Source organism: Microtus pennsylvanicus, chromosome 11 (genome assembly GCF_037038515.1).
Source record: "Microtus pennsylvanicus isolate mMicPen1 chromosome 11, mMicPen1.hap1, whole genome shotgun sequence".
Taxonomy (NCBI): Eukaryota; Metazoa; Chordata; class Mammalia; order Rodentia; family Cricetidae; genus Microtus; species Microtus pennsylvanicus.
Window position 1 is genome coordinate 32,997,840 of NC_134589.1, and position 14,337 is coordinate 33,012,176.

At 48.7% G+C, this 14,337-nt stretch overlaps 1 protein-coding gene across 12 annotated transcripts in view; it reads left to right on the forward strand.

The window, feature by feature from the left end:
• Nucleotides 1-14,337, forward strand: part of Msi2 (musashi RNA binding protein 2) — a 363,455-nt gene that overhangs the window by 111,413 nt on the left and 237,705 nt on the right. For all 12 annotated transcript variants that reach the window (XR_012912314.1, XM_075991146.1, XM_075991144.1 and 9 more), the window contains exon 6: nucleotides 12,039-12,131. Coding sequence is in view for 11 of the 12 variants with exons in the window: in XM_075991146.1 (XP_075847261.1) it covers nucleotides 12,039-12,131 (93 nt within the window). In the remaining variant the exon portion in view is untranslated. The remainder of the gene's footprint in view (nucleotides 1-12,038; nucleotides 12,132-14,337) is intronic.

A 14,337-nucleotide genomic window follows, 5' to 3' on the forward strand; every position in this document is an offset into this window, starting at 1 on the left:
GCCAAGGCTTCGGCCAGAGGTGGGCCCTTTCAGGGTGGTGTGTGTGGAAAGCTTGAAGGAAACCTGTGTGACTAACTAGTTACTTAGTTTACAGAGCATACACTGCCTCTGCAAATGCTTTCGTTTGTTCGGGAGGCAGACAGGGAAGGTTTGACCCTCCTTCCCAGGCAAGCAGGCAGAGGGACGGAAGGAAAGGGAGCGGAAGAATGAGAAGACGTTTGTGTGTGCCATGCCAGCCCCATACCATGCTAAGCATGTTTCGTATGCCAATTATTTCACTCCCACTGCCTTCTTTTTTTTTAAGTGAGTACTCATGCACATATATACTCATTTTCTTGCTGTATGGTCCAGGAGGTCTAGAACCCTCCACTTCTCTGCGAGCACAAGAATCCTAGCTTGCAGCTACTCCTGGCGCCTTGACACTTGATGCCTTACTTGCTCCTGATTTCATTTTGTAGAGAAGAAAATGGAGTTCTGCTGCTTGCTGAGGTCCCTTCATAAATCCACAGCGGAAGTTCTTCCTCTTTCGGGTCTGACCCCTTGGCCTGCTCAGGGTGCTGGGATTGGCGCCTGCTCCTGCTCTCCCTTCCGTCTCTAAATCTGGTTCTCAGAGCTTCTGCAACCCTCTTGGGTTTAGGAAAATCACCTAGCATCTTTTTTTTGAGGGTGAAATGGTTAAATATATTGTAACTTTTAGTGTCCATCTAACTGCAAATGCTGCTTTGGGTTTTTCCTTCTCCCTCCTACTTGTAGAAGATGGGGAACCACACCAGCACTTCCTATGGGGACAAGAGGGGTTGATCTCCTTCCCCACCCCTTGACAGTTTGAATTTATGACTTAACAGAAGGTTGGGTATTTCAGAGACCACTGAGCCAAGGGTGCAATGTGCTTATCTCTCTTTATGCAACCCTTGCCTCACCTTCTCTCCTTTTAGACATCCTCTTCAGGATGTTTCTAGAACAGTCTAGTGGCAGAGGCAGGACGGAGTCTTGGATAGGAAAGCGGACCTTGACTGTACGTTACGCAGTCTGGCTAGTGTCCCGGTATCTTCTTCCTGGTTCACGCCCTTTCGGTTGCCCAGACCTTCTTGCTAGTATTTAAATGGCTCGGCTTCCATCTCTCCACTTCCAGCAGATCTGTTTTTCTCCTTACCAACAGGATTGAAGAGCCCCTCCCTTGTTTAAGCCGCCTGGAGGTTCTGCTTTTCTGGCCTGGCCTGCGGGAGTCTGCTGTCCCACCTGCCCAGTTTCTTTGCGCTCCACCATACTAGTAGTCACCAGCGACTCTTGCTAGCGACCGAAGCTGCCCCAGCTTCTGCCTCAGAGGCCCTTTTCCCTAAGTCTTCTAAGCATTCCCAGTTGATCTTCAAACTTGAGGCCACGCCCAAGCCTCGTGTTCCTAAGCCCAGCCTCTTACTTGGCTGTGAGCATCTTTGAAGTGGAATCAGCTCCCATCCACTTTGCATCCACCAAACCTAACACAGAGTTGGGTCCTTAGAGCACATTTGACAGGGAACAACTATGGCTTGCTACCAGAGATGTGATCTTTGCCCATTTATCTTTTTTTTTCTTCTCTGTGTTTGCACTCTGCTGGGACCAGTCCACATCTCTGGAGAGTGTTCTATGGGCTGGGTGCTTTAACATACACATTCTGTGTGGTTCTTGTAGCTGTTCCCATAGGCACTGTCCCCACCTATAACATGCCCACTTCCTGCATGTCCAGGACAGTGATCCAGCTCTTCCTAGTTTGCACTTCCTGAAGGCTTCTGCATATCTGCTCATCTTTTTCCTTTGTGTTCACGTGGAGGAGAGCCTGGCCATCCATCCCACCTCCCTTTTCTTCCCCGAGGATGCCCTGATGCAGCCTCTTGCAGAGCCCTGGCTGCACAGTCTAGCCTTTTGGGACATCCGAATTATTGCTGACGCTGGGATCTGTCTCTGGACCCCGGAATTGGGAGTCACTGAGGGTGGGGCTGGGCATGGTCTGTTGGCACTAAGATGGCAGTCAGGGCCAAGCGTCTGCGCTACGAGAGCGCCAGTGCCAGCGCGCACAGCCCTCTCCGTGCCGTGGATTAGGTAAAGCGTGTTCATCAGGAGCTGATTGCCACGTACATCTAAAATATGGTAATGACGGTAATCAGGGCTAAGGGTTAAGGCTGCCATTTGTTCTTTTCATGAAATCAACTGGAGGGCTTGGGGGATGGGGTGCAGGGGCTTTAGAACCTGCCAAGCAGCAAAGTTTTTATTCTGTCTCTAAAGAGGAGCAGGTCAGGTTGTTGTTCTTAAATTACTGGAGGGATGATTCTAGAATTCTTTCTTGGACTGTCTTCCCCGGGTCCAGCAGCGTCTGCTGAAGCATGGCCTGCCTTAGTTGTGAATCTGAGGGCCTATAATCCTTGCCATGTAAGTGATGTAACTTTTCCAGCACAGCTTCTCGTCCCATCCTTGGCGGTTCCTAAACATCCCTGTGGAGGACAAGGGGGCCCTCCACAGAGACAGGCAAAGGAGCAGGCATGTCCTTGTGATTGTGAGGTGGTTTGAAACTTAATTTCTGTGTGGAAACCATCTACCACCAGGGTGGTATCTACGTAGTGTTTAGGAGACAGAAAGAAATGCTTTGAGCATCCGGTGGCTGTATGTGATACATTCTGACACCTGTATGTGGTCCAGCTTCCAGGGAGGAGAGCTGCAGACATTGTTGAGCTTGGGAGTGGGCTCTGGAGGGACTAGAGCAGAGAGGTGATGGGGGAGCTCTCGGGGAGGCTGTATGTATACACAGGATCAGTCGGAGTGGGTTTTCCTTAACATTATTGGAGGAAGAAGAATATCAGTCCGTGAACCAATGCATCATTTGGTCTCTCTCTCTCTCTGCCTCTCCCTCCCGTGTAGGCATGCTCAGTTGTAATTCCACAGTAGCAGGTGGTCTCAGTTTGTGTTATTTAGGTTAAGATCTTATGCTCATTTGACATAAGAAAGTGAGGTTCAGAGCTATTAGGACACTTCACTCGTCATGTGTATACTATACAGAGATGTGCTTAAAAAGGCAAGCATGGGCAGACTGAAAGGAGATAGTTTGAACTTATTCTTTCTTTTTCTTATTTTTTTAAATCTGTGAAGAATCACTCTGGGTCTGTGTCCCCATCCTGGGCACACTTAGCAAATTTCTCTTTGGGTGGGTGCTGAGGGTTCCATGAGCACGGGGAAGGGTTCATGGCAGTCCACCATCCTGTGTGCCTCCCAGTCTCCCCAGTAGTTTGTGAAGAATCGCCTTGGCTGCCTGGCTGGGCTCTGGAGGTGCCTCCTGCATGCAGGCAGGCGTGCCTTCCTTGCAGGGTCACCACAGTAAAGGGCGCTTGTTTAATCTAGCCTGCTGCCATGGCTCGCAGAGATACTGGGTTTTAACTGCAGCAATGTATTGATAATTATTGGAACACTGGAGAAAGTTTTGGGGGCCTTGGCTTTCAACTCATGGGTTTGTGTGCTGGGGGAGGGGGATTCCCAAGGATGGAGTGATGGAGCAGCTGTCTGTGGGTACAGAGCAGCTTGGATGCCTGTGGTAGCGATGCGGGCCAGCCAGCTATCTCACTTGGCGTCAGTTGCTGTGTGGATCACGCTCCTTAATTTCCTGTGCTTTTCCGAAGCAACACTCATCTCCATGCCTGTTGTTACTGCCCACCCCCACCCCAGCCCGGTATGATTCAGTGCCACTGTCTAGGATATTACTGTCTGATAGGATCTGTGGACAGGTCACCTCTGTGACTGCAGCTTTCCCCCAAGGGTAAGAGGAAGTAGTATTTTTTAAATGAGTCTGGGAGGGAGCCTTGCAGAGGGTTTCTGGGAATGAGGGTGGGGTGTGTGAGCACCCCAGGAATGCATCCTGATCATTGCATTATGAAATCGTGTCCTCCTGTCGCCGAGTTTCTGTTATTTTAATCAGAGGTAATGTTGTAACCTGACTATGTTGTATAATTGTGTGTAAATTATATTCCAACCCCATATAGATGAAGGCTATTTTTTTCCCCTTCCAATTTTAAAGCTGTTTGGAGGGAATGCCACATTGTAGCGCGAACCCTCATGCTCTCTGGCAGATAGCTCTAGACGGAGGGAGATAGCACAGAAACGCTGGCGGTTCTTGCCCCAATTAGTTTCCCCTGAAGTTAAGTTAATTTCTGAAATAGGCAACATAAAATATTGTTACTTACACTTTTCCCTCCGGCTGTGCAACTGCAGGTGGGTGACTTGAGGCCCGTGGAATTAAATGAGGACAGAATAGAAGGAGTACACAGAGAGTTCCTTCCTGGGGGCTTGGGTTGATCTTAACCTGTTGGTATTCAGGGTCTCAGGTTAGGGATTCCCCCAAGCTTAATTTTGGAGTTTTACTGAGATAGAATTTTTAAAAAAGTACAAATTATATGTTGAGGCGTACGACTTAGTAGCTTTAAGTATATTCACAGATAAATGTACACACCCAACCACCCACCTCCACAGTCAATTTCAGAATGAAATTTTGAACTCTTTTTGGGCACCACTGGCCTTTTCTGATAAACCCACCCCCCGCCTTATGACTCCATTGAGTTCCATGTTACAGATTTTAATGCATGGAGTCATGTACATGGTCTGTGACAATGACAGCCCGCCCCCCTCCCCTCCCTCCCTCCCTCCCTCCCTCCCTCCCTCCCTCCCTCCCTCCCTCCCTCCCTCCCTCCCTCCTTTCTTTCTTTCTTTCTTTCTTTCTTTCTTTCTTTCTTCTTTTAAGCATACGGTATCAAGACTCATGTCCTGCACCTGTTGGTGCCCTGTTCTTCTTGCCAAATACCATTCTGTCATCTGGACATTTTGTTCACTCTCCCATTGGCCAACATCTGGCTCTTTGCTTCTGGGCCCCCACCAATTTGTGTGTAATGTTTTAGTTTGGAAGGCTGCTTTCTTTTCTTTTGAGTGTGTGCCTAAGATTGAAGTTTCTGGGAAGAGGAGCCAGCCTGCTCCCCCGAGGCAGCAGAGCCTGCAGGGCCTAGGTTGACGTTTTTGCATCTTCGTTTCAAAATTAGAAGGGCTAAAAGACAGATTTGTATTTTGGTGCCCTCAGCTCCCTTTTGTGTCTTTCCACTGGGTGAGGGTGGAATAAATCAACATCATCCTAAATGAAAGGGCAGAGGCTTCTGTGAGCGGAATGGGAGGGGCTTTGACTCTCTGTTGGCTGAGGCCTGTTACTGGGCTGCGTGAGGCTGTGGTAAGGTGATTTGTGAGAAGGACAGAGACCAGATCACAGAGAGCTCTGCGCTTGGCCTTTGAGCTCAGACCCTTTCTTACCTCTCTGGTGTTTGGCAGCAGTCTGCCCAGCCGCACACTCTGGCCCTTCTTCCTCGTGTGCTCAGAGCCAGGGTGGCCTCGTCTCACAGTTGCCCTGGGTTCTGCCCTCCCTGCACCACCCTCCCGTCAGGCACCTCTAATGGGGGAGGCTGTGGTGCACGGAGCACAGACCAGGTGGTTTAAACAGCAGAAACATTCTCTCTCCGTCTCGAAGTGTGATCTTCGGATGGCATCCTCCAGGCCTCTCTGCAGGCATCTGGTACCTACCGGCATCATTCTTATCTTCCCTTGTCTTCACTGGCCACCTGTCTCCTGTGTATCCTCTTCATGTAAAGGTGCCAGTCACTGGACTGAAAGGCCACTCATATCCCGGATGATAGCACTGCAAGAGCCTTATCTGATTGTACCCGGAGAGACCTTCTTTACATGGAAAGTCACGCTGAGGCTCTCAGTAGACATGAATTCTGGAGGAATCCTATTTAGTCCACTGTGTTTTCCACTCAGATCTAGAAATGTTTGGAGAAGACCTGGTGCCTTACCTTGGGTCTAGTTTAGTTGTTAAGGGAGCTTAGCCAGGATTCGGTGTCATGGTAGTGGGAATAGTGGTGGTGGTTGTGGCAGGGATGGTGGCCATGGGTGCAATGGTGGCGGTGATGGCAAGAGTAGTACTTTGGTGTGATGTGTATAAAGAAAGATGGAAAAACTCTGGGGAACTTGGCATGGTAGTGGTAGAAACCTTTAATCCAAGCTTTCAAGAGACAGAGACAGATAAATCTCTTTGAGTTCCAGGCCAGCCTGGTCTACATATGTGCGTTCCAGGTTAGCCAAGGCTACACAGTGAGACACTGTTCCAAATCACCACCACCACCACCACCACCACCACCACCACCACCACCACCACCACCACCACCACCACCACCACCATCACCACCACATTCTAACAAAATTGGGGTGGAAGAAGTCCTGGGCCTTAGAGGAACTCCTTGGGGAATGGTCTTAGAGCTCTGGGTGGTGGTGTTGGAAGTGTTCTGTGCCCTCACTGGACATGTTTTCAGAATGAAGCCTGGATCACATTCTCAAATGCAGAGGGAACACTGTCATGTGGCGAGCACCATGTTGTTGGGTTAATGGATAGAGAGCCTGTCTAGGCCTTGGCGAGTTGTCCTCCCTAGTGCACACCTTGCCTTTAAGTTGGAGATGATTCATTTTTGCTTGGATTTATCTGTCCACATGATGGGGGTGATGGACTGGATCTTTTTCAAGGTCCGACCACATTCTCCATTCTAACACCTTTCTTGAGTCTTCTCTATTGTAGGGTTCCCAAGGGCGAGAACATGGGGGAGAGAAGCCTGGGCTCTTAGGGATGAAGATGGCTTGTGTTTTCAGGGGACTTTGAACTCTTCCAAGAGCTGATAATAGCAAGAGTGGATTTGATTTCTGAGGGCCTATGCCCATTGAGGACTGTCTGGAGCCACTCCTACCTTTGCACGCATTTGCTGGGTTAAGACATATTGGACTTCTGTCTCGACTTTCCTTCTGAGATTTCTTTATCTTCGGGATTACTAGCGCCCTTGGGCGATACTATTAGATCTAGCGTCCCCCTTCTGTGTCTTCTTAGATGCACTTCCCCCCAACCTCCTGTCACCCGACTCTGCTTTACTTACATGTATGCACTCACATAGGCACACATAATGCACTGTTTGCTTTACCTTACTTTGCAGAAACGTAATTGATAGCCAGGAGTGATGACTAACGCCTGTGTTCTGCAGTTGGAAATGCTGAGACAGGAGAATTGCCTCAAGTTCAAACCTGGACTATAGAATAAGACCCACAAATGGGTTCTGAGTGATCATTTCAAATGGAAGCATAGTTTTTGCTTTGTTTTGTTTTAAGCAAAGTTTTAATACTTATTAAAAAAAAAGCAGAAACAAAATCACCCCAACTCCGCATACCAGGTCTCTAGTTTGAGACAGGAAGGTAGGACATCTTTGCAGCTGTGGTTAGCAGCTGGCTAAGGCCACGTGTAAACAGCAATTTTCAGAACTGGCGTGCATGCTGGGGCTTTTGTAGCGCCAAGGAGTGAGTATGTGCAGAGCTTTGGTGTTTAGTTAAATTATGGGTCTAGATGCAAAACTTCACAGCGTGGTCTTGAGAGTCTGACCATGCCCTGCTTCTTCATATGCACACAAGCTGTAGATCTCATACACACACACACACACACACACACCCCTATACATCACTTCACAGAGGAACACCCTAAGCCATAAAGAGAAAGACACCCTTGAAGCCTTGTAGTCCTTGTAATTCTGGGTTCGCAGGGCTCTTGGATAGACCCCTTGTGCAAAACACTCCAATATAAAGATTTCCTGCAGCTATCCACCAGAACCCCCAACGAGGATCATTTTAGTGCGCAGTGGCCAGTGTGTGGAGCGTGCTGATGTCAAGGGGAAGCTCCACTCCTCTTTTCCACAGCTGGCCTCCCTTGGGCTGGTCATACCCTGAGATCGGAAGATGATGCCAGTGGTTCATTTGCCAGTTGGAAAGGATTTTTCATAACTCAGATGGTCATAGAGCTGGAGGCCAGTGCATACGTTTTCCTAGGCTCCGTTTCCAAGGTCAGGGGAAGGTTACAATTTGGAGGGCTACTGGTTAGTTTTGAGGAAGTAGAAGCTAGGACTCAGGATGGACTAGAGTTACCCTGAGCACACACCAGCATGCTTTATTGCACACGAGCACACATGTGCACCCTGAACTTCGGTGCACAAACCTTGCATGGTGTTTATGCGACTGTGGTGACTCCTGTTTAGTTCTATGGGGAGCCTGAGCACAACGTCCAGCCCTCCCTGCTTCCTGCCCTCCTTAGTAGTCATGGAGATGGAAGAGAAAGAGGGAAGAATGTGTGATTGCAGGTCCTCTGCCTTCTGCATCCCTCGCCAGAATGCAAATCACAGAGTGGTCTACAGCCCATTTGTCAGTAACGGTGTCAAGATTCCCCAAGTAGATCATCTCATTGCCCTTCACCCACCCCAGAGCCCCTGGTTGGGGAGCTCATGATACCCCGCCCCCTGCCCCCTGGCTGTGCTCCCCTTTCCTAAAGCAGCTAAGCAAGCTAACATTTCCCCTCTGGCTTTTTCACATCTGGAAGGTTCTGATGAAACCAGTTTCTTTTGAGTGTTGCCGAGGAGTGAGAGCCATTGCTCTGTCTGTGCCGGATCCTAGAAAGGATGTTTTAATAACTCTGATGCTTTGGTGCATTGTCCAGGGCCTGGCTTTTCTCATCCTTCCAAAAAGGGAAGGGTTGTAAAGGCTTTTGGGGAGACACTGTGTAGATTTATGGTTTGCTGCCTGTCTCCGTGTTTAGGGCTCTGTCCTGGCACGCTCACAGCTGCCAGGCAACAGTGGAACGGGTGGGAAGGGATCTTTTCATTTCACCAGTTGCTGAGCTTCAGGAGTTTAGATGAAGTCAGGGTGGTCGTTTTTCTTCTCTGGGTTCCCAGGAATGTTTGGAATCTAGGTAGGGCCTCAGCTTCGTGTTGCCCATCTCTAAGCAGTGAGGAGGCCACATAGTTTCTGCCTTGGAAGGTCCCACCAGAGGTGCTTTTAGGGCCTGCATTAGGATTTTCCTGAGGTCATGTCAACGTTTCTTTACAGATATTTAATTACTCGGTTGGAGTTTAAAGGGGAGGGGCACTAAATTAAAGCATAGGATTACCAGATATTACACAGAAATGAAAAAGTGTTTTTTAAATTACTGAGGTTTAGGATGGGATGATAGGAATCGATTTGTTTTTAACACTATTTGTATAAAATGTTCTTCTGCTGTGCGCTTATTCTGAGTGTAAAGGCTGAATTTAATAATTGCCTTGGGTTCAGCTGTAGTGACCGCTTAGTTGTTGTCTTCAGTATGCCCTGCTAGACTCTTTGGCGTATAGTATTTAGCTTGGGCTTTTTGGGAGCTTGTGTGCTACGCTGATTATTATATCTCTGTTTTATAGTGGATTGAATTCCATGTTCTCTCAGAGCATATGCTCCTGTGCCCAGCCCTTAATGGGTCTATTGAGTGAATACGTTGGGGAAGTTAGGTTAGTAGAACTTGGCTATTAGTAAATATAGGAAGAGATTAAAATCCAAAGAAGGCCCACATTAGTTAGCTTTGCTCATGGCTATGGCTGACTGCAATTTGAAGGAGCAGGGATTTACTTTTGGCTTGAGGTTTCAGTTCAGTTTAGTGAAGGGAGCAGCTTCTAGCATGGAGACCTGGGAACCAGTGTGGGGCAGCAGGAAAGAGTGTGAAAATGAGCGAATATGCCTGGCTTCATTGCGTTTCTCCTTTTCCTACTCTTATTTCACTGGCCCCTGGCCTTTGGCATAGCTCCTCTGGTACCCAGACAGGTCATTCCCCTTTCCTGTCAGTCAATGCTAGAAATGCTATCACAGACACACTCTGCTGATGTCTTCAACTGTTGCAGTCTTAATCGAGTTCACAGTCCAGATCAACCATGACAGGGCCTTGATAGAGTTTGACCATCAAGGAGATCTTGGTCTATCAGGAGGACTTACAAGTGGGCGAGAAGGTAGACGAATGTCAGGAGCAAGAAGAGGTTGCAGCCAGCTCTTTGGGAGAGCCTGGGAGGTGGGCACCTCGTTTTGGATCCCAGCAGGATCTTTTCTAGAATGTCTACATTGCCAATTTCATTCTTAGCCTTAGTTGTTGGAAAGAAAAGCAGTGAACGCCAGCTTGAGACTCTTAGGGTTCCTACACAGCAGGAGGAAGCAGCTGGCAGGACTCACCGTGTCCTCCTAAAACACTGCTCTAGTTTGGGATCGGCCATTGGCCATGTGACTTTCATGCCCGCTGAGAGCTGCCTGTTAAAGCCTAAGCTTCCTGAAGTCTGGACGCCTCTTTATGACTTAGCTAGCTCAATCTTGAACTCATGAGGGTTGGGTAGCAGGGGTCGCAGGGGGCATTTTGTAGACCTGGTACAGCACCTTGTGGAGTAGAAGAGAGAATCCCAATCCAAGAGATTACAAGTGCAGTGAGACACCGGTGCTGGGTGATTTATGGTGTCTTTCTATTCCAGCATGTCAGCAGCGTGCCTTGGATGTGCAACGTGACAATCGGGTGATTTGTTGTGGGTGGATTGGTTCATTCCCTTATCAAATATTTTGAGGATCCTAGTGTGATAGCTATCCAGGAAAGTGTGGTACCAGTCCTGTATCCTGTTCCACCAGTAATAGCGTAGGTGTCACCTATTTTTACTTATGGTGAATCTTGGTGTCCACTAAATTTTCCTACTTTTTTTCAATTATTTTATTGACTCCCACCCCCCCCTTTTCGAGACATAATCTCAGCAGTCTCAAACTCTGCTCTGCTCCAGCCTCCTGAGTTATGTGTGTAGAGTTGTGTACCCGCCTTTCAGTTTTAAATTTTGACATCAAAACCCCTACTAACACAAGTATTCCAAATTCAGTCTTCTCCTTGGTTGTTTATTCCTCTTATAGGACTTGTGGTCCTTGTCCTAAGCAGTTTGTGCAATATGACTTCCTTCTTCCTTTCCTTTGGAGCTGGTCCCATTCTAGAACATGGGCCATAATTTGCTAATTTTTGCCCTCAGTGGATTTCAGTGTTATTTTCTTTTGCCTGGCCCTGTTGTTGGTGTAATAGAGGTCCTGCAGAGTCCATGCCTCTGAATCCACTAACGTGTGTGTGTGTGTGTGTGTGTAGCTGAGTATAAATGCAGTGTCAGGTGACTTCAGAGGAGGTGAGACTAGTGTCAGGCTAGCTTGAATAGCATATGGATATTTTGGAGATGGAAGAAGGTCATGGAAATTTGAAGGCTGGTTGCAGCTTGCCGTGGGAAGACCTAGGAGTGGAGAGGCGTTGCAGGAAGAAAGGCCTGCGAGCATAGTGCTGTGGAAGCCTGGAGATTAGTGAGCATGGCATAGGGCTCATTGAGTGAGCTGCAGGCAGTCCAGGGGTCTTTGAAGGCCTTCAGGGGAGGGCTTGCAGGGTGGTCCCTGAGTGCCAGGTCAGCACCTGTCTGTCTTATCGACAGGCATAGGCCAGCATGAGAAGAGCTGAACGTAGAAAGCCCACACCTCCTTTGAATTGTATGTACATGTTTTTTAAGGAGGACTGAGCCAAGGCCTTGAGCATTTGAAGCAAGAGCTATCCCTAGTCCGTATGTATTCAATTAAACACCAGTTTATTAGTTCCTTGAGAAGCTCGTGAAACAGGCTTTGATCATGTTCATACCCCTCCCACAACTCTTGCCAGCTCCACCCCCTCTCTCTACCCATCCAATTTTTTTTTTTAAGTTACCCACATCATCTTGGGCCTGTGGTCCTAAGTGACAAGGTTTTGGCTACTATCTGAGCATCTTCTTTATGCATCTAGCTGTGTTTTGTTTGTGTCTCTTTGATTTTAAAATAGCCTGCTGTGGGATTTTTCTCGGTATGGCAATGAAGCCATGTTTTGTGGCTACAGAGATCCTGGGAGCTCCTCCGCTGTCAAGAAGTTCCAGTCTTCTCTGGTAGGCTGAATGCCTAGGCTAATGCAGACTGACTGACTCTAGCGTCCTTAACTATCTAATGGTCTGGTTCCCGAGGCCAGCGGAGATTTCAGACTTCCTGGAAGAACACGGAAGCGAGGCTTGTTGAAGTGTCTTACCCAACCATGTTTCTGATAACCTGATTAACCTGTGCCCTCCTCTTGTCATCTTTTGCAGATGGTCACAAGAACAAAGAAAATATTCGTAGGAGGATTATCTGCGAACACTGTGGTAGAAGATGTCAAGCAGTATTTCGAGCAGTTTGGCAAGGTAAGCGCTGCCCGTGGGTGGACAGTGTCGCCCACGGGTGTGGGTGGATCCTCCGATGCAGCTACCTGGGCCTCTGCTATAGCCGTGTCTTCTAGAACTGGGTCCTTGAACTTCCTGTCAGGATCTACGTGAAACTCCAGGCGCTGCAATGAGAGAGTCCGGCTTTGATTGGCATGGAGCCTTGTGCGCCTGCAGGCGCACACAGAGTGGCCTTTCAGTACCGTTTTGCTCCCGTTTGCCAGCCACATGGGGCCAGGACTGGGAAAGGATGTGGGGCTGTGACTCACAGGGCACAGGCGCCCACAGAAGCTGTGAGAGGTAAAACCCCATGAGCCAGTGCTGAGATTCCTTATTACTTATATTCCTGGAAGATGGCATTCAGAAATGAGGGTCTCTGGGGCCCTCAGCCGCAGAAAATTCCCCTGTTAAGTGCCCAAGGAGACTTGGGAATGATCTTCTGTGCTGATGATCATTCTGACCAGAGTACTCACAAGACAGAAGCAAAATGACACCCTGTGGTGTACTGTTAGGACTAGGAGTCCTCAGTCAGCACGAGAAGGTGTGGGGGTTAGATAGACATATGAGATGAATATCCGTGGGTGATGTCTTTGTCAGCTGCTTTTTCATTGGTGAAAGAGGCAGTGGCATATGAATGGGTTCTTCCTGAGGGTGGCCATCTCTTCAGATGTCACGCTGCCCTGCACAGTGCCCTGCCATGTGCCTTTGTGTGGTCCCCTTTCTCTAACTCCCACAGAAGTCATAGATCTAAGAGGTTGGCAGGTGAATGGCTGAGCTGGCCCCCCACTTCCTGATTCTTTGAGTAATCGTGGGAGTTGTCATGGGAGCCCAAGCATAGGAGCGACTCCTTCCATCATAGGTCTGCATCTTCCCTTCTGGCAGGCTGACGTGGCAGAGCTCTGTGGTACCCTGGGAAGGTGCAGTGCCCACTCAAAGCTTTTTTCATTCATCTCCTCCCACGATGGTTGTCCTGTTTGCTGTAGGCCAGGACAAGGGCACTGCCACCACTCATTGGCCTGAAGGTTCTATGCTTTGCTTGCTTGCCCAGGGCAGTAGAGCCATGACTCAGTCACCATTCATGTCTCTCTATGTCCACCGCCTGAGGTGAGGGTGTATGACCTTTATTTAGCTTTGAATTGAACCCCCTACCCCCGTCCTGTCTCTTCTATGAATCAATCTCTGCATGGATGGGAGAAGCCATACAACAAAGAGCAAACAGCATCTTCCAGTTCAGCTGTGCATTTGAAATGGCACGGGGTTGCCCATCTAGGTGGGTTTTGAAGGAGGCCTTCCTCGTCCTCCTGAACGTCCTGCCTGGGGGCTGACTCATTCTGGGTGGCTCACAGGGTAAGCAAAGTGTGCTGATGGCCACCGGAGTCACAGGGCTTCTCTTTCCAGGAGCGATTTATGACACTAGAGGAAAGTATCCATCACTGGCCCCTCCCTGCACAGGGAGAAGGATTGGAAGTAATTAAATGAGACAAGTCCTTCTTGCACCGTAGTCTGGAGGGTGGGCCCTCTCGCCGTCTTTCTACCTTCAAATTGAGTCCAGGGGTAGTGTTTGCAAACACAAGGCGGGATTTCTTTTTCGAGCCGTAACCTGCCTTGGAATCTCATAGGCCCATTTGCAGGTGTCAGGAAGGTTGCGGCTGCCTGGATGAGCTATTACTGTATTCCAGACAGGCTTATACTTGTCGCAGACAGCGCATCTCTGCACATCCTCAGCCTCGCTCGCTTTCCTCTCAGACCTCTCTCTTTTCCTTCCTTTCGTCCTTTCTTTCTTTTTGCTGTTTCTCGTGAACACTTAGTGACTCAGAGCATCAGCAGTGGGTGTGCTGCAGCCTTTGGCTTTGCCCCCGGCAGCTTTCAGCACCGCCATGAGAACAGTTGTCCCTTTGTCTCGGCAGCAGCCACAGACCCAGACCATCTTCCCTAACATGGCACTCCCTGAGTCGGATGCTGCTCAGTTAATTGTGCAGTAATATTTGTGGATTTTCACAGGATGCATAAACTTATGGAGTGTTTTATTAAAGGACTAAGGAGGCTTTTGAATGTATCAAAACCTGTAAGACTCTGTACTCACGAGCTCCTTTCATCCATACGCTCTGAGTATTATCTAGGCTTGCCTTCCGAAGAGCTTCTTTGTCATTTGCTGGAGTCTAGTGTTCCGCCTGTGGCCCCTCGGGCA